This window comes from Belonocnema kinseyi, chromosome 7 (genome assembly GCF_010883055.1).
Source record: "Belonocnema kinseyi isolate 2016_QV_RU_SX_M_011 chromosome 7, B_treatae_v1, whole genome shotgun sequence".
Classification (NCBI taxonomy): Eukaryota; Metazoa; Arthropoda; class Insecta; order Hymenoptera; family Cynipidae; genus Belonocnema; species Belonocnema kinseyi.
The window spans coordinates 52,601,981-52,621,659 of record NC_046663.1 but is presented as its reverse complement, the minus strand read 5'-3'; the positions used below and the strand labels follow the sequence as shown (position 1 = coordinate 52,621,659).

At 29.9% G+C, this 19,679-nt stretch overlaps 1 protein-coding gene across 5 annotated transcripts in view; it reads left to right on the top strand.

The window, feature by feature from the left end:
* LOC117177533 overlaps window positions 1–19,679 on the top strand; it is a 255,878-nt gene that overhangs the window by 183,943 nt on the left and 52,256 nt on the right. For 4 of the 5 annotated variants that reach the window (XM_033368311.1, XM_033368309.1, XM_033368310.1 and 1 more), the window contains exons 7-8: window positions 12,672–12,826; window positions 15,784–15,834. In XM_033368311.1, the coding sequence (XP_033224202.1) occupies window positions 12,672–12,826; window positions 15,784–15,834 (206 nt within the window). The remainder of the gene's footprint in view (window positions 1–12,671; window positions 12,827–15,783; window positions 15,835–19,679) is intronic. The other variant, XM_033368308.1, reaches the window with a different exon arrangement.

Here is a 19,679-nt window from a genome sequence, read left to right as displayed (position 1 = left end):
TCTCTATCCCATCCACACACTACTCCTTTCCCCTGCCGAGTGAGTCACGCCTACCCCGAAAGGGAAATGGCTTAATGGTGTAATAATAATAATAATACTTTCTGGAATAATCTGTGTCTTCTTATACATATATAACAAGGCATAATATAACAAGTTTCCGAGTTCCTGCTTCCATCTGTTGGGAATTAACTCAACCCCCTTTTACTAAGGAGGTAAAGCAGATTAACTCCGATGTCAAAGGAACTAGTATCCTGTACAAAAATTTTTAAATCCAAGCAAAATTGTTTAAGGAACATTTATTTAAAAGCTCTAAATTTTAAAACTTTTATATTTTTAAGAACTAAAAATTATTGAAGTTTTTCATTTCAGAAGAGTTCGATCTAGGTTCAATTTTAGAAGCTTTTAATCGAAATGTTTGGAAGCTACATTTTCAAAGATTTGAGTTCAAAATTAAATTCATATAATTGAGGAAACCAACTTTTTCAAATCTTTCTATGTCACATCTCAATTTTACAGTATTTAAATATTGTTAACAACCGCATAAAAGAATTCTAAATAAATAAAACGAAGTGTTGCAAAATTAATTTGAATGCTTTTAACGTTAAAGTTTAAAAATTGGAATCATCAAATTTCCAAAGATTTTAAATAATGGGGAGCAATACAAATTTTCACATGTTCAAATTGTTGAGGTTGAAATTTTTTATAACCCGTGGTAATTATTGGCTTTATTAATTAATGAAATTCGGTAAATTCAATTAAAATTTGAGAACGGTTTTAAATTGGCAGTATTTAAATTTCAGCATATTTGACTTAGATTTACTAAATTAACACGCATTTAATTTTCTATTGTGGATGTTCATTATGCACAATTCATTTCAAAATTAATCGATTTTTAAAAAGATTGATCAAATTGAGCAAATTTGTTTAATTAGTCATAGTTACTTTTTGTGGTGATGAACTTCCAAAACGCGCATACCTCCGTTATATATATTTTTATTGGATCTACAACTGCCGTTTTCTAAATCTTCTGAAATTTTTTGTAATTACGAAGGTAAATTTTTAAAAAAACCATGACTTTTATGGGTTTTCCAAGGTTTTTACCAAGAAAATCAAATATCGGAAATACACGGTTTTAGGAAGTGCACCTTTTTGTGATTTTATTTTCGCTATAGAAAAAAACTCTAATTCTCAACTAATGCGAATTATCAAGGGCAGATTCTATTCCTTCAAAGAATGCTTGCAATTATGTTTGACTGCTAAATAAATTTTTACAAATAAAAAGAAATAAAATAGAATTATAGAGAATGTTTCGAAGAATAAATTCATCTTACTATTGATCATTGTATTGGTATTGATCATTGTGTTGGATTGTAGCTTTTACCTACAATTGGTGTTTAACTGGAAAAATCGAAAGAGCTTTTGTTAAATAAACATGTTTTCTAAATGCTGCTTAAATTTAAAAAATAATTTTTTAATTTTCAAGAGGATATATATGCGTCAATTATTTTAGATTGTAATTAGAATATGCATAGATCCGTTTCAGTTCTGTGAGGCATTTTCAAAAAAGGTTAATTTAAATATTATAATTCGTAGGAATTTGAATTTTAGAATGAAAAGGTCTTATAAAGCGGCTATAAAAACCCTATCAGACTAGGACTGAAAGACTATAAAAAATCCATAAAAAGTCTCCTAGTATTGAAAAAAATTAGGTTTTTCAGCGCAAGACCATGTTCGGAAGAATGGCCCTTAAATTCTCCGCTGTTCTAACTTTTACCGTTTCTAAAAAAAAGTGGTCTAACAATATATCCCAAAAATCTCGCAGTCATTGTTATTAATAGCCTGTCTGACCTTGTATTAGAGGCCGTTTTTTTTTATCCTGATTTTGAATATTAAATCTGCAAATAATCCTTTTTAATAAGAAAAATCATAGAAAACCTTAGGCCAATTGAGAATTATTTATGAATTTCAAATATGCTCTTCCACTGTTAAACTATATATTTCAAATTATCTAATAAACGGTTGAAAATCATAAAGTTTCGAAGAAGAATTAACATTTCTGAAAAAATTAAATCGTCTTAATTTTCATCATTAAGATTCCCAATTTTCAACCGATTCTTGGTTATGTCAGCGTCTTACAACAGAAATGGGTATTTTTAATACAAAATTATTATATTTCAAAAATTAAATTGTTTAATAAAATGTACGTTTTTCCATTTTGTTTGCGCTTTCTTACCGTAAATGTCCATTTTTAATACAAAATTATGACAGCTGTAGATTACGTTAGCGTTTGACACCAAAACTTAGTACAGTCAAACCTCGTTTATTGCAACACTTGTTTATTCACGGCCACGCTTATTGCAAGCCAAGATACTCGTCTATCGCAACTTCGCACACTCCGATCACTGGTGGTCACATGTTCCGTATAGCCAATGACAGCACAGAAGCGGGAATGTATTGTGAGACCACCTTACGCATACTTGGAGCGGTGGGGTCTCCTCTCGAGTTGCAATATACGAGATGTTTACGTTTCGAAGAAGTTGCATTAAACGAGGTTTCAGTGTATTTTAAAATAAAAATCATTATATTTCGAATATGAATTTTTCATTTTTAACAAAAACTAAAAAAATATATTCTTAAAAAGAATTACAACGTTTTACTACGTTAAACTAGCGGTTTCCCCCGAAAATATCGATATGGATTTCAAAAAATGTACATCATTGGAACGTGAGGTTATGTTAACGTTTTTCACTGGAAGCTTGCTACTTTGAACAAAAATCATTAACTTTCAAAGATTTGAAATTTAGAACAGTTTTTTGTTATTTTAGTGTTTTTGTTGAAAATTTGTATTTTTAATTTAAAAAATCTTAAGATTTTTTAGATTGTCATTCAATAAATGAATTTACCATATTTGGCTTTGTTAGAATTTTATACCAGAAATTGGTACTTTTCATTGTAAGTAGCATAGTCCACTTTTCAAAGCAAGCATTGGATTTAAAAAAAAAAAATTTTGAAAAACTTTAGGTAATACTAATAATATTAATAATAGTCGGTATATATTTCAAATCTACTACTAATAATAATAATCATCGGTGTATATTCCAAATAAGATAATAAATTGGGTCATATTATAATTTTTCATGAGTGAGTTTCATCAGTTATTAAAAATATTGTTGATAATAGACACGAAGAAATACAAACATTTTTTATTGATTGTAAGTTTTATAGTTCCGCCCCACGGTCTTTCTGTCCGTGGCTACGAAACTCTAAAATTCGACAAAGAAATTAAAAAATATTGTATTGATAGTCATTTTTAGAGCTTCGTAGCCCCGGGCAGAAACCCTCATATACTTTAAATCCCATCTAATAACAGTTCACGGTCACCTGAACTGTTTCCAATTGGAATGCATAATATTTCGCAATATACTCAAATGAGTACTCGCGCACTGCGGCCCTCCAGAGGCGGGAGTCGCAACCGTCTCTGACTATGCCCCCTGAAAAACTGCGTGGGCCAGCAGTTCTAAGACTTACAAAAACCGGACCGGCTTCTCTGGAACCTAGAGTGTAGTTTCGGTAAGGTGTTACATCGTACTGTTTCATCTGGAAGGAGGGTAGTAGGTATGCAGGGACTGCTGATGATAATTAGGTGTGGGGAAATGGAAGGGGGAGTGAGAGGAGTGTATGAGAGTAGGATGAGAAGGGAGAGTTGGATGAGGGGAAACATTAATGGGAAGTATGTGACGGGTAGATGGATGATTAGTATGTGTCGTCTGTGAACTGAAACATAACTAACCCCAACCCTGGAAAATTTCCTTAGGGTATTCGTTATATGATCGACCCAATTATAAATTTTCAGAAGGGTCATTAATAGGCATTTATTGAATTTTGAAGAGAGGACGATAGAAAAGTATAGGTTCTAGAGTACAGATATTGCAAATAATAGAGAAGTAAATGCATAGGCAGCGCGATAACGCGACATGCGCCTTTGCAACTGGGTCACCCGAACGCGGCAGCCGAAGTAGGTGCACAGCTGGAAAATCTATCCTGCAGCTGGCACTGCTCTCTGTACCCTTCGTTCTTTTCTCTCACTCTTTTTCATCTTGCATCCTCTCTCACTCTCTCTCTCTCTCTCTCTCCCTCTCTTTAAACATCCTAGTCCAGTTTCGTGACATAGGTCAGAGAAGAAGAAAGTACCGAAAATCTCGAGTCGCCATGGGCTGGACTACCCTTCGTACTCGTGTTGTTAGTATCCCAATTTTTGGACATTAATTATTTTTCTATTTCTCAAATAATTCCAGTTATATAAAGTGAAATATTACCGATTCCCAATAAAATCTCACGTCATGTGATTCATGTGTTACGAGGCATTCTAGTGTTGTTAGAACAGTACTCGGTGCGCGTTAAAGGTGTTCTCAGTGACGTAAAATCTACCCTTATCTCGTGATGAAGAGATACTTGTGTGTCGAGCAAAATTCACGTGATGTCAGCATTTTGCATGCAAATATTTCCTAATATAATCTTTTACTTTATTTTTATTTTACTTTATATCTCATTCAGAGAAAATAAAGTTCTATGTATAGCCGACTTTTTAAATTTCACGTATTCATAGAAATCCAACAGTGAAATTTCTCCTATGTGTCAAACATGTAGCAAAGTCGATTTGAAAATAAAAATAAGTTTACAATATGGTGGCTGGTTATAAATCCAGTATGTTCGATTTTATTAAATCTTAAAGCAGACATTTTCATCAGGGTAAAACGTTATTAATTTATTCTATTAACAGTTTAAACAAATTCTTTAAATTTGGATTCACTATTTTTTCTGAAGGAATTGACACTTCTAGTGAGTTATTTATATTTTTTTGTTCATCCTAAAAAAAAATACATACGAGAAAATAGACTAAATATTAAAACTTCCTAAAGAAATAAAAACCTAATATGTATTTCTCTTCATACATTTTTAAAATAAAAACTCATAACTGGACAATCAGCGATCGTGTGACTGATGGAAATATAATAAATGATGCTCCTTTTAAAAATATTACGCAAAAATAGTGATAATTATTTGCCATCATTTAGAATAAACGTTAATAAATTGATTTTTAAATCAACTAAAATCTTCGTAAGTATAAAATGAACAATTTCAAACCACATTATGCATAATTTGAATGATTACATTCGGGCTTTCACCTGGAATAGCAATGCAGCGTGACCAGAAAATAATTGGTGGGACAGAATTTGTGCCGATTTTAAAATCCTGAACTTTGAAATATTGATATCTACTCTTGATTTTGATTTTTTTTTAATCCAATATAAATTATATTTGTGTATCTTCATATATTCAAGAAAAAAGATATTAATATAATTTATCAATTTTTCATTTTAAACTTGTACTTCGAGTTACATCCGTGAGAATACATTTTGCGTAGATTTTCATTTATAATTTGTAAGCGAATTAGTCTAAAACTTTAAAATTTTACTAAATTGGAATTTAATATAAGCATCTGACTCGGATAATTCTAGAAAAAAATTATCATTTAAAGGAAAAGTGGAAATTGACTAAGATTAAAGTGGTCAACTTTTTCGCAATAAGCCAAACAATATTTTATTATTGGACTTTTCAGCTTAATTCAGCAGCGACGTATTTTTGGTGCGAGTTTTATTTTTTCTAATTTTAATATTCGATTTTTGGGAACGGTTTTTGTCTCCTGCAAAAATATGAAAACTGACGCCTGTTCCCGTTTGCTATACTATCCTTTATTTTAAAAAAGATGTATTTTTAACCATTCAGGAAATTTGTTGAAATTTTTGATTCGAAAATGTAGAACTATTTGCACTTTGTGCAAAAGTGGAACAAATAAAGGAGAGGGAAAAACGTGATTGAAAGTGAACGAAAGTGAAAAATGTAATTTAGGGTCAGGCACCAAACATGCATTTGTTTCAATTAAAAATTGATCAACATACGTCGATCAAAATTTTGCTTCAAACTGAATGTAATTATTTAATAATAAATAAAATAATTGCAAACATTTCAAATAAACAAATTTTGAAATAATTGCTGGTCAAAATATTGTGTTTTCTGTTCATAGTCAAATATTTATATTTTATCGTGCCTGAAGGTCTATACGTTTCTGAACCTTTGTATTTTTTATTTCACATTTACTGTATTTATATTTGATTTATTTTTTTTTAAATGAGGATTTAATACATTTTCACAAATACAATGCGAGAAACTGATTAAGAGTTGAAATGGGGTGTATAGGGTCATTTAGGGATCGTCCATATATTACGTAACACTTTTTTCTTTTGTTTATATCGTTGTGTCTTTCTCAACTTACATCAATTTCATGCTCGTCTTTATTCAAACAAAAGAAAAACGCGTTACGTAATTTATGGACGATCCCTTAGCAACCTCGTTACGAATTTCGGAACTGCATAACATAGATATTAAACTAAGCTCGAAGATTAGAACGTGGGTGGTTTAAGATTTTATTAACAAAACACAAGATTCGAAAATTTGCAGTGAAAACATAATAGATGGTATTTCCTATTTTAAAATGAATACGTAAAACTATTTTCTCGAGAGAAATTTCTAATTTTGATTAGATACATTACTTAATTTCTTCTTATTTCACAGTTATATAAGAAATATAAATATGATTGATTATATTTCTTAAGACATTTGAAGTAAGTTGTTAGAAAGGATAAACAGAAAATATTTCAAACATTATAAAGCTTCAACTCTCAATGGCGGATAGTTGAAAAATATTAATTTTAGACAATCAATGCCAAAAATTGAAGATTACAATTTAAATTTTTGAATTCAACGCTATATCTACTACTTTATTCAATTAGTAGAGATTACACTGACTTTTTAAGCTTAAATAATTAATTTTGAATCTGAATTGTCTCCTTAAAAGAATTAATGGAAAATTGATTTCATTGCAAGGATTAAGATAGATTACTGTAAACCGGCACTAGTGTACTTGTTTACTTTAGACTCGATCAGAGCGTAATGAGATTTTGAAGCGAAGGCAGAGACAATGCTTCAAATAACAATGAGTTTATTGTTACATAAAGCCTTGCTCCAGTAAGAGTTCCATTATGAGAAGAGAAACAACAATCTCCGTCAAAACCGTCTATGACGGCCTTAATCGTTTCTCTTAACCCTCTTTCTCCCTTTTTGTCATGATAAAACTATAAGATTTTTTTTTCTTAATTCCTCTCAACATTATTTCAAATGAAGCTTCTTTCAAATCTAATAAACAAATATTCCAATAAGCTAGTATCAATTTCTTAATGTAATAAAACATCATCAAAAATGCTTCATAAAAAAGCTCACTTCCTTTTTGAACCATTTCTCCTCGGTTTTTGGCATTCTTTTATACAGAATAACAAATTAATGGAACAATACACTACTATAAAGCCCTAACTCAAATATTTTCTCTACAAAAAACTGGTGTACAAAAATCTATATTTCAAACAATGAAGCAGGGGTTATGTTGGTAGTATTTCCTCCAGGGTATAAGAGAACTTTTTAATTGTTAAACACTTCGCTTACAATTTTATGAAATTGAGATCTTTTTACCTACTTTCCTTCTAATCAAAATGGTCAATTTAAACTTTTCTATTTTAAATATTTGACCTATATTGTTATTCTGCTATAATGAGAGAGTCGAGCACGTGCCTCTTGGGTACAAAGGAAGCAAATCCAAATCACTTTGTATCTTGCAAATTACACATTCTGTTTGGAAAATCGAGTTGCTCTCCTAGTCGCTGAATGTTGATTCACTAAACATTGACACTATTCATTTTGAAGTAAACAAACTCTATTCATTTTTACATAAACAAAGGGCTTTCGTAAATAAATTCTTAATACATTTCAAGTAAGTGTCAAATTCAATTTTGCAAATGGTTTATTTGGGATAGAATTTTTAAATTAAATTAAATATAATGTTTAAAATAATTTTAGCAAATTAACTACATTTATATAAAGCAACTAACCTGTTGTTTATGCGTTATTATCTCTAATAATTGTGAATAATACTTTATAATGTGCGAGTGCCTGACACATTTGAAGACACATCTATTGCTTATTGTTATTGTATTTTGTTTTTAACAATAACAATTAATAACCATATAAGTACAAATTATTATCCCCATTAAATTTTCAATCGTAATCAGTGCTACATTATTAATAATAGTAAATTTTTTGAGACGAAAAATTATGATCACTTTAAACTTCGTTTAATTTTTATCTTCATAAAATAATTAAATCTACACAATTATTTATTATTATTTTGAATAATAATCATTTAGATTATGAAACTAATTATTTACATTAAGTCAATATTTTTGAATGAATTTTTGACAATTATAATTTCATTATTTCAATATCCAATCCATTAAAAATATAATACGTTGATTTTTCTGACTTCTTTATTAATATAATATTTCTTAAATATAAAAGATAAAAGATCTGAAAACTTACGTTCGTTGCTAATTTTATACTGAGTAATTTAATTTGGAAATTACGAGTTTATGCAAAAAAATCAGATATACGTATTGTAGCTGATTATATTTTTAACCGAATACAACCTCAAACTTTTTCTTCTAGCGTGGCACGTAGTGTTACGTTTATTTGACGTTTATTTGACGTTTATTTGACGTTTATTTGAAGTTTATTTGAGGTTATTTTTCTTATTTATACTTCTAAACTACCCTAATTTGCGTATGAAGAAAACGCTTTTCAATATACCTCAAAATATTTGTTGCAATATATAAGATATTTAACAAATTATTCCGAATGAAAGTTGCATTCCATTTCTAAAATCAAATACTGATGCCTTGATGAATATTTTATGTTTCAAGATGACACTATATTAAACTTTATTCTCAACTTCCTTCAAGTACTTGCTTTCAAAAAATCCGCCCGCTTCGCGGGCACATTCTCAACACGCGCTGCGCGCGCGGCTCGCTAGGTTAAGCGCGCCTAAGGCGCGCGACTGTTGGTTCTCGCGCTTCGCGCTCGATAATATATTTATCTCGCGCTCCGCGCTCGGTAATGTCTTTACCTCGCGCAACGCGCTCGGTCTTTGCATTACCCTCCACATTTGTGCACAGACCATTCTACATTCTATGTTAAAAACTATTATATCAAATGTCCAATACAATTTTTTGTATGTACCATGGTCTGGTACTGCTTATTCTGATATTGCAAAATAATGTTCACATTTTAATTTTCCTGATCCTAATAGGGCCCTGATGTGATTGTTTAATCATTTTCCCTTTTCTTAAGTGAAGCTGAACACTTTTTTTTTAATTTGGCATTAAAGAAGGTTCTCAAACTACCTACGGCCTTGTCGATTACATTCTCATTGCGATACTCGTGCTTCGCGCTTAACAGTTAGGTTATACAGGCTCTACTTTTTTAAATTTTGGGCTAATCAAAAAATTCGGCTGGAATAGTTTTTAAATATATTTGGTATGTAGTGAAAATTTTGAATGAAATTTTTGGATCTATGAAAAAAATAAATTTTTCTATTTTTTGAAAATTTTGAAAAGTATACAACTTTTCAAATTTTCATCAAAATTAGAAATTCTATTTGGATAATTTGCAAGTCTTTTACCTATCCATAAGAAAATTTGACAAAAATTTTCATAATATTAAGAAAAAAAATTGAACATTTTGAAAATGCTATAATTTTTTTAATTTTGGGCTAATCGAAAAAATCGGCTAGAATAGTTTTGAAATATATTTGGCATCTAGTGAAAATTTTGAATGAGATTTTTGGATCTATAAAAAAAATAATTTTTTATATTTCTTGAAATTTTTGAAAAGTACATAACTCCAGTTTTTAAATTTTGGTTCGAAATGTCTTTTTAACGAACTTAGCCTTCATTTTGGGTACCTTCAGAAGTGTATCAAATCCGGACTCGATTGGACAAATACTTCAAAAGTTAGCGTGCCTACCACATTCAGGTAACCATACATACAGGCATACAGACATACAGACATACAGACAGACAGACACCGATGAAATTTTATAATTTTCGGATTCTGTGAGTGCCGAAACGTAAAGATCCGTTATAAACCAGAGATCGAAAATTTGTACGATTACATTACATTCTCAGGAATGAGAATGTAATAAAATAGTTAAATTGCTTGTATTAAAAAGATAACTTTTGGCCATTTTTTAGAGCTCCTATTATTCCACTATGCAATTTCAAGCGAAGTTTTAATATTATTAACTTGTAGAATCTTTTTAGTGGTAAAGACAGTTATAAAATTAATCCAAAAATGAATCAAGATTAAGATTCTATTAGCCGATTGTTGATGCGATTTTGCAGACTCAGCCGCGTTTTATATCCAATTAAGTATTCAAATTAGATTAGGTCTGCAGTTCACTCATCGAATCGTACAGTATGAACGTGCACTCCGGGAACTGCGTAGATATAAATTCCAAGTTTGATTGAGTCACAATTTTTTTTTTTTTTAAACATTAATTGATTTAATTTAAGATGATTCTTCGTGGATTAAGAAAGTGCCGATCCTTAGACAGTGAAAAGAAAAAAGTTAAGAAAAAGATAACAAAACCTAAGCATACACATTCTTTGACTCGACGCGTGGGTTGACGACATGAAAGTTCGATTTCTATCGAGCGTTGGTTTAAGAGATTTCAGAGTCTTTGCTCTCTGAATAGCTCTTTTTTATTTAAACTCTCATAAGTGCTGGAATTACGTGATGGTTATTGAAATTCGTTTATTTCATTTATTATCATTCTTTTTTGCAGTACTATATTACGTCCGAATGAAAACAATTTAATTATTTCACTTTTTCACTCAATAATCAAACCAAGGAAATTCGACTATTTTATTTATCCAATTTTTACAAAGGATGATCTTGGTGAACAGTAAAGCTCAAGATTAGTCCATCTTTAATTTTATTTATGAAATCGACACAAAAATGGAAAATTAATAGTTTGAAGAGTTTTAGTACAACAACAAAACTAGGAGTATTTTATTTCAAAGTAGTTCACGTCATAATTGTTTATTTAAAGGCTGTGTGCCAAGCTTATGAAAAACATTGTACTAGTTATCCTGAATTTCGGTGCGAGACACTTCGTTATTTGAACCTTCACTTTAAGACAAAACCCGTAATTGCCATTTACTTTTAGTTAAAAATAGCTCATTTTATTCCTTAAAAGATTTCAAGAAATCTTTTCAGGCAAGAAAATTTTGTAAACCCTATTCCCAAATTAATTTTCTTAGTTTTCAATTTAAAAATATATAAATTAAAAAATATACAAATTAAAGAATAAACATTCTTGACCCATAGGAGGTGTTTGCTCTTTGTTGAGGAATAAATTCTACATTTAATGAAACAAAAAATACATTTTCTTATACATTATCGGATCTAGAATATAAACATATGTAATTTCATTCAAAGTAATGTTCTAAAATGCCCCGAAACATTTTTTCCTGGAATAATATGCACAGGATTTCTCTCGCAATATAAGGAGAATATTTTTTATATCTGCGTTTTTAGAAGTTTTTATTACCGATTTGCTAATAGATTTCATTGCATTTTTAATTGATAAAATTAAGGCTGGATATGAAATACTAGATAAAAATCCACGTTAAAGTACTATATGAGTCTTTCAACTGTAAAAATGTACATTTTTTTTTTTGGTTGAAAAGTACAACTTTTGTATAAAATCGAAGGGAAAACACAAAAGCGCAAAAACAATTTTTTAAATTTATACGCGTAGATTTCGTTACTAAATTTCATAATAAATTAAGATTGAGATTGAATAATTTCCAGCTTGTCGGTCCACCGTGAACAACTTTAATTTAGTAATAGGGTGGGGTGAAAAGACAAAATTGTTTAAAATCGAAAATGTCTAGTGCTGAAAATTGCCACGCTTTATTGCGAATAAAAAATTCTGATGACTTTGTAATCAAAAATGATTCCATGATATAATAATAAATTCAAAAAATACTTAATCTGAGAATTTAAAAAAAACTCCTCTATCGGTACGAAAATCAGTACGATTTTTAAAAACTAATTTTTTCTTATTTTCAAAAAATCGTGACTTAAATAAAAGAAATATTTCTTGAGTTTTAATATTTCATTAACACTCGATACAAAAACTGCAAGTACAAAGAAATTACCATAACTTTCGTAGCCATAGGGATTTTTTTCTCAAAATAAAAAATTGTTGACGTAATTGTGTTACCGTAGGTCTTTGTTTAATTTTAAAAAGTCATGGCGCTTTTTTATTTGTAGTAGAACATAAAAACTTTTCAGAACTATTTTCGACTTTTTTTAAATTGGAATCATCTGCTCACTCTACTTAGTAATTCAAATTCAATGTTCAAGCCTAAAGTTTGCACGTTTTCTTTATCAAATATTGCTTATGTGGATGTTTGATTCTCTAAATTTTGAATTTTAAAACTCTCATTCAAATCAAAATTTAAATTTCGACAAAAATGAGAACTTCGTACGTTGTTAGCAAAACATCCGGATTTGTAAATAAGATATTAGTTTTTAAAGTAGGGGCACGTATGAACTATTTAATATTAATCCTAATTCTTCAATTTCTCCGCCTGAGGAAATTTCCGTAAATCCATTGAGATTTACATTTCATAACAAGCGGATAATATATTTTGCAGAAGGAGCTCTTCGGAGCCGGGGAGGCTGGGCAGCCAGATGGGGTGAGCAGCCGGAAAATGTCGAATGGCTCGACGGAAAGTACCAAGCACAAATGGCTAAAAGCGTTCAAAAGTTTGAAGACCAGCTCACCCACGACGCCACCGCCTGCAGAAAAGTGAGTGCTTTTTTATCACTTATTTCAGGCAAATGGAAAAGTTCCGCACTAAAATTGTCACCTGCTTGTAATCTTTTACTGCCTTCTGTCTAAATGGCTCAAAAGAGCGGAAAAATTACTTTTGAAATTTTCTCTTAAACCTCTGAAAATAAGTTTTTTTGGAAGATACTGTAAAATATGGGGAAAAAATGAAAAAGAATGCATTGAATTTAGTTTAAAATAAATTAAGAAAATTATATATTGATGAAGCTTTCTTTCGAAAGATTTCATCTTTAAAATTATTGAACAGTAGGGTAGTACCAAATTTTTTGTTTTTTATTTTCATGCATATTGCCCGGAAATTTTTTTGAATCCACATAAAATTGTTTCAAATACATAAAATACTACTTTATTACTTATAATTAAATATTTAAATTTATTGTTTAAACAATTTATTATTGTTTTTGCAATCTTCTCTTAGACTAGAGTTAGAAAGTTACGGTTTTACGCCAAAATGTTCTACATTTTGTCCAGTTTTCAATTAGAATCATGTAATGCCTAATTAATGTTAACAAAAATAATAGTTTAACTCGTTTATTAATATTTTTAAGAACATTTTCTTAGAATAAAGTTATAAAATTCAATTTTTAAAATTTTACTTTTTATCAAATTTTCAATCAAAGTGAAGTAAATAATACCTTTAGCTAACAAAATTAATGGTTTTAACAATTTATTAATATTGCTAATTAAATTAAATTCGAATAGTGACAGAAAGTTCCGTTTATTTCTGTAATTTTTAACTATTTGCGTACTTTTCACTTGGAGGGAGTTAATAGTTAATTTAATTTAGCAAAAATAATTATTTGAACAATTTATTATTGTCTTCTTCTTTATTAATGCTAGATAGAGATAGCTGCTGTTTCTTCTGCAATTTTTAACTTTTTATCCACATCTTACTTAATTAGGTCATTCATATTTCAAGTTAAAAAAAATAGTTTTTTAAGCAATTTATCATTGTTGATAATTATTTTCCTGAGATTAGTGTTAAAAAGTTACGGTTTTTTTAAACTTTTAAATATTTCGCCCACTTTTCACATAGTGAGGTAATATTTTATACACGTTATCAAATATGCTTATTTAAACAATTGGTAATTGTTTATAACTATTTTCTTTTACATTAATGCTAGAAAGTTGTCTTTTTTAAATCTTTAGATTTGCATTGACTATTTAATTATGAAATAAATTAAGTGAACCTTAGCAAGAATCATTTTTTAAATATTATTGTATTTTTTTAAGTGAATTATTTTTGCTCTTTTCCCAATGTTTGAGAAAAATTAATTCAAACAAAAAGCTATCTTATCTCACTAAGTTAAAAGTGGACAAAAATTTTCAGATTTCAGAAAATACTGCAACTTTTTAGCCCTTATCTAAGCGAAAAAAGTTATAAACAATAATAAATTTTTTAAATAACTATGTTTGATAACTTGCATTATGAATTACTTTCTTAAGTACAAAGTGGATAAAAAGTTAAACAGTTAAGAAGAAGTCGCAAATATCTAGCATTAATGCAGAAAAGCGTAGTTATAAACAATAATAATTTGTTTAAATAATTATTTTGTCCAAATGGAATTGATTTTTAAATCTCGCTAAGTGGAAAGTAGACAAAACTTGAAAATTGCAGAGAGAAAAAACCGAAAATTTCTGGCATGATTCAAACTAAATTTTACTATCAATAATGATGAATTGTTAACTTTAGTTCATTTTTTCCTCATTCTAATTTAAAATTGGACAAAAAGTGGAAGAATTAAAAAAATGCAATTTTCTAGCATATTTGTGAAATAATATTATTAAAAATAATAATTAATTGCTTAAAACATTTTTTTTCGATTATTTGAGTATTACATTACTCTAATTGAAAACTGGATCAAAAGAGGAAATTTTTGGAAAAATCAGCGACTTTCTAACTCTATTCTAAGAGGAAATTGCTAAAAACAATACTAAATTGTTTAAAGAATTTGCATTAAGAAAACCGCAAAAAAATCATAATTAGCGTCAAAAACTCGCAAACCCCATTTTTTCACTTATGGGGTTTTTTGGTACCCTATAAAACAGAAAGAATATTGAAACAAAGAATTTTGGAGAAAAATGTTACGTTTCAACAATATTCAGCTAATATTGACGATTCTGAATAAAATTTATAAAAAAAGGCCTTTTTTCTTATGGGAAATACGTCTTAATTTTCATGGGGCTTGCGCCACCTCTAAATATCATTCTTTTTAAAAAAAAGGACTTACCTTTATATGGATTCGAACACATTTATGTTTGATATGCATGAAAATTCGAGAGCGAAAATTTTCAAATACATTTTTGGACAATCCTATTGAACAAGTATATTCAGTTTGAATGGTTGCTATAAATATAATAATTGATTAGGGACAATCACATTAAATTTGAAAATAATAAATTAGGTTTATCTAATCGGGAAAGGCAATCCGTTATAAAACTGATAGACTCACGTTTACGTTTAAATTTCCCAAACCTCCAACCTCCGGTATGTAATATTTTTTATTTAGAATCTTCGGAATCTTAAATTAAAATACGGTATTCATAATTAACTGTTTTCAAATTTGAGAGGTTTCAAAATTCAATATTTGTAACTGTAAACTCAATTTAAGCGAGTCAATATATCCAATATGGTACGCGATTGAATAGTCATAATCAAATATCGAGCATAATGAACATTGAGTGCCAATTTGCAACAACTGGAAATTAGAACCCTTTATAAAATGAGATAATAAAAATTACAATCAGATTAGTTTTATAGTTTTCAAATTAAAAGTTGCAGAGTAAATTAAAGGACCAAAAGATTAAAATATATCCCTCATGATTCTAACACTTTTTTACTCATTTCTGAAAGTACCTATATCATAATTACTCTCTTGAACTAACAATGATTATCACTTTCTTACTAAAAAAAGAGGAAAGCAGGCCATGTACCATGCAGTTTCCACAGTAGTTGCCATGTCCAGGTAAGTGTAAATCATTTTTACTTGATTTATGTTAGTTTAAATTTTAGTTTAATTTGGAAACAAATCTTTTATTAATTAAATCCCCAACTCTTGAAGGTTCAATTTTTTTAAATTTTCAATGATTTAAGTTGTGCACAAATCCAATATTTTAAGATAAATTATGATTGACATTAGATGAAATAATTAAAATTGGTAGGGAATAAAATTTTTTTTACTTTTGTACTGACAGGCTTTTTTCGGGTACCCGTGTAGAAATTATGACCGGGTTTGGGCCGGATTCTGGCAGGGTTGCCCTGCTTGTATCCGGAATCTGGTCAGGCTGCTTGGTTGGATTCTGGTTGGTTTCGTCACGTTGCGCTGGTCGGATCCCGGCCGGATACCCGATCGGATCCCGGATACAAATAGGGTAACCCGGTCGGAATCCGACCAGTTTTTGACTGGGCTCCTCGATCGCATTTTACTGGAGCCTTTTTACCACAGCAAACATATTCTACCAACTGATAGAGATAAGAATCTTTGTCAGCACTTATTTCCACCTGTAAAAAGATGTTGGAATATCAATTTAAGAACTGCATTCATAATAATAAATATATTAACTATAAACATTTATTCAATGTAAGTACTAAAATATAGGTTATGATTCTTAAGTTTCTGTAAGAAATTGCATTGTAAGTAATTAAAGTTAAATTGCATAACAAATTTACCTTAAGCGTAACTTAGTTTGCATAGGTTTTTTTACAAGAGATAAAATAAATTTCAGGGGTTTCCCGTGACATCCTAACCTATGAAACCGGGTTAGAAAATTGATTTAACATTAACGTTGAAGAATATTGATAATGCTTACTTATTAACAAAATAATTCACTTAACTTTATAAATAATTCGCTTCCTCGAGTAAATTGGATACCGACGTTTTACTGCGTTTTTAGCATTAAAGACTCCGGAAGTCGCCGAATCGCTATTACGTGCAAGCATGATAACGTAATTCAAAATCTCGTTCGGAAAAAGTTATTTCTCTTCTTATTACGTTTTTTGCTCATTCAAGATAATATATAAATACAATAAAAATAAGCAAAAATCGTATCACAACAAAATAAGTATAATTTTACTGGGAAACTATGTTTGAAAATAAAAAAGAATTTGGTCAACGATTTCGCAGTCACGGCAAGTCTGGGAACCACAGAACTAAAGGTGGGAAACCATATAATTAAAATTAGTTTAATTTTTCTTTCATAATTGATAAAAAAAACACCTAAAACACAAAAAATTGGTCTTTCGCCTTCAGATATTTACAAACGACCCACTTACGGCAGTCGTTTGTTGATAAATCTTAAGATATTTTTAAGCTTATGATACTTCTATTATGCACCATTTTTGGCCTGGCTGAATCCCGGTGGAAAGTCGGTCAGATCCCGGCCGGGCAATTGACAAAATAGTATCCCGGTTTGACCCGGTCAGATTCTGGCCAGAAACCTTCTTCTGGTCGGGTCAAACCGGGCTATTTCTACATGGGTAAAGGTAACTTTTTTATATTTTATTTTTGTGTTAAAATTAAACTTAGGATTCACAAATTCAAAGCAGTAAAGAACATCATGTAGTTCAATACAAGAGTATTTGTTTATTACTGATGTAAGTAAATCTTTTGAAGAAAAACAAATTTTTTCTTCCACTTTTAAGATCAAATGAGAGTTTTTTCATCAAATTCTTATGTCCACTGAAAAGAGAGGAAAAAATAATATCGACACTCTAGTAAACAAAATTTTATTTCATGTTACTAAAAGAGTACAACTCGTTCGGACCAAACGGTTTCCCGAAGATGGAACTGAGTTCCGTATTACTTAAAATATTAAAAAATGTGTACGTACACACATATTAAAATTTGAAGATCTTCAAACTTCTCGATTCTTCAATTTAGTTTATATCCAACATTATATAAAAAGTGAAGGAATAAAATTAGCCATTTCAGAATTATGATTTTTAAATAAATTCGATATTCATCAGAATTGGATAATTTTGCATTAGAGTTGTAATTGTTAAGAGGGAATATATTGAATTGTTTACAACTAATGTATTAACTAAATGCGCCAAAGGAACCTTTATTTCTTCAAAAGTTCAGTTTTTTTAAAATAAGTTATGTTGAAAGCAAGTTAATACTGATTTTTAATCAAGATTTGCAGCTAATAATCTAATTAAAAATTGTTATAAATAATTTAATTAATAAATACGAAACTGTAATTTTTTTACTTGATTAAGAAGTTTTTACGCTGTTCTAATATTGCTTCTTGTATCGATATTGTAAGAAAAAACTTTAGCGAAATTTTAACAATTATTGTTATTATTAATAACACTTTAGCATAAACAAATTGAGCATATGCAGATTTCTTCATGTAAAAAAATCACTTTTTTCTTTAACGCTACTTGAAAGCTTGTTAATATTCATCTCTAATGTACATATTACATCAAAATTATAATTTATATGAATAAACTGTTTAAAAAATGTACAAATGGTACATCAAGACTCGGACAAACGCAACTTCTATTCTCGAAATTTTTTTCTTAATACAGGCCTGAAATTCATATTTCTAAATGTAACATGAAACACTCCTGCCGAAAAGTGTAGATGAGCAAAGTTGGTTCTATCTGCAAAATTTCTACCTTACCGACATCGAGAGGCTTCAACCTGTAGTGGTTCGTGTCCGTGCTCAATTTTCTGGAAAAAAGGGTTCGTGTCCGTGCTAAGCTTCGAGAACGCTCTCGAAGGATCCTGATGACGTCATAATTACGCAATAGTCTGTAGCCAAATTCATGTAAACAGGTTCAAGGTTATTGTGAGAAAAACAAGGATGATTTATTGCTTCCTTTGAGATAAGATGTTTTGCAAAAAGATGCAAAAGTTGTTGCAAAAGATGCAGGTGTATAGGTGAAATTTTATATGGAGAGCTACGTATGGCATCCCCTTTTGACTATTTATTTGATTTATTGCTTCCTGATAGCTGATACTTTAGCTAAAAATTCCTGCCTTTATTTGTTTAATGCGCAAAAGATGCAGGTGGACAGATGAAATTTGATATGAGAGTTATGCATGGCATCCTGTTTTGCTTATTAATTGGATTTGAAAATTCCTCATTGCTGATGGTTTAACTAAAAATTTCTGCCTGTGAAAAACATTCTTCTACAGTCTAGAATCTTCGAGAAAAATAATTAGAATTAAAAAAGTGTATCTATAAAGTTAATTGAAAATAAGAAAGGAAATCAAAAGCATTTCTTATGGTAGGTCATATACTTAGGGATGCTTGTCGCTTCATTCTGGTATCAAGTAGCGAGCGAGGACTAGAGATAACAGCTACAAGCGTTTAAACTTGCAGAAGCATTCATACGAGGGTGAATCACATATTAACCGGAATTCTTTTTTAATATTTATTTATTTATAAAACAATACAAAAATACTATTGATTATTTTTCTACATAGTCTCCTTCACGCTCTACACATTTTTTCCAGCGATTTGGAAGCTTCTTAATTCCTTGCTCGTAGAAACTTTGAGGTCGTACCATCAACCAATTGCGCACGAATTCCTCAAAATCTTGATCGTTGTCAAATCGCAATCCTCCAAGTGCATCTTTCATGGCCGCAAGCAAATGATAGTCACAGGGTGACGAATCTGGGCTGTGTGGAGGATGCTCAAGGGTTTCCCAATGCATATCCTCCAGTTTTTGTTTCGTTTCACCCGCAGTATGTATCTTCGTTTAATAACTTCGGGACCCATCGGGCACAGATTTTTTTGAAACCAAAATGATTTTTAATGATTGTTTGAGCGCTTCCATAGCTAATGCCCACCTGTAAAGCGA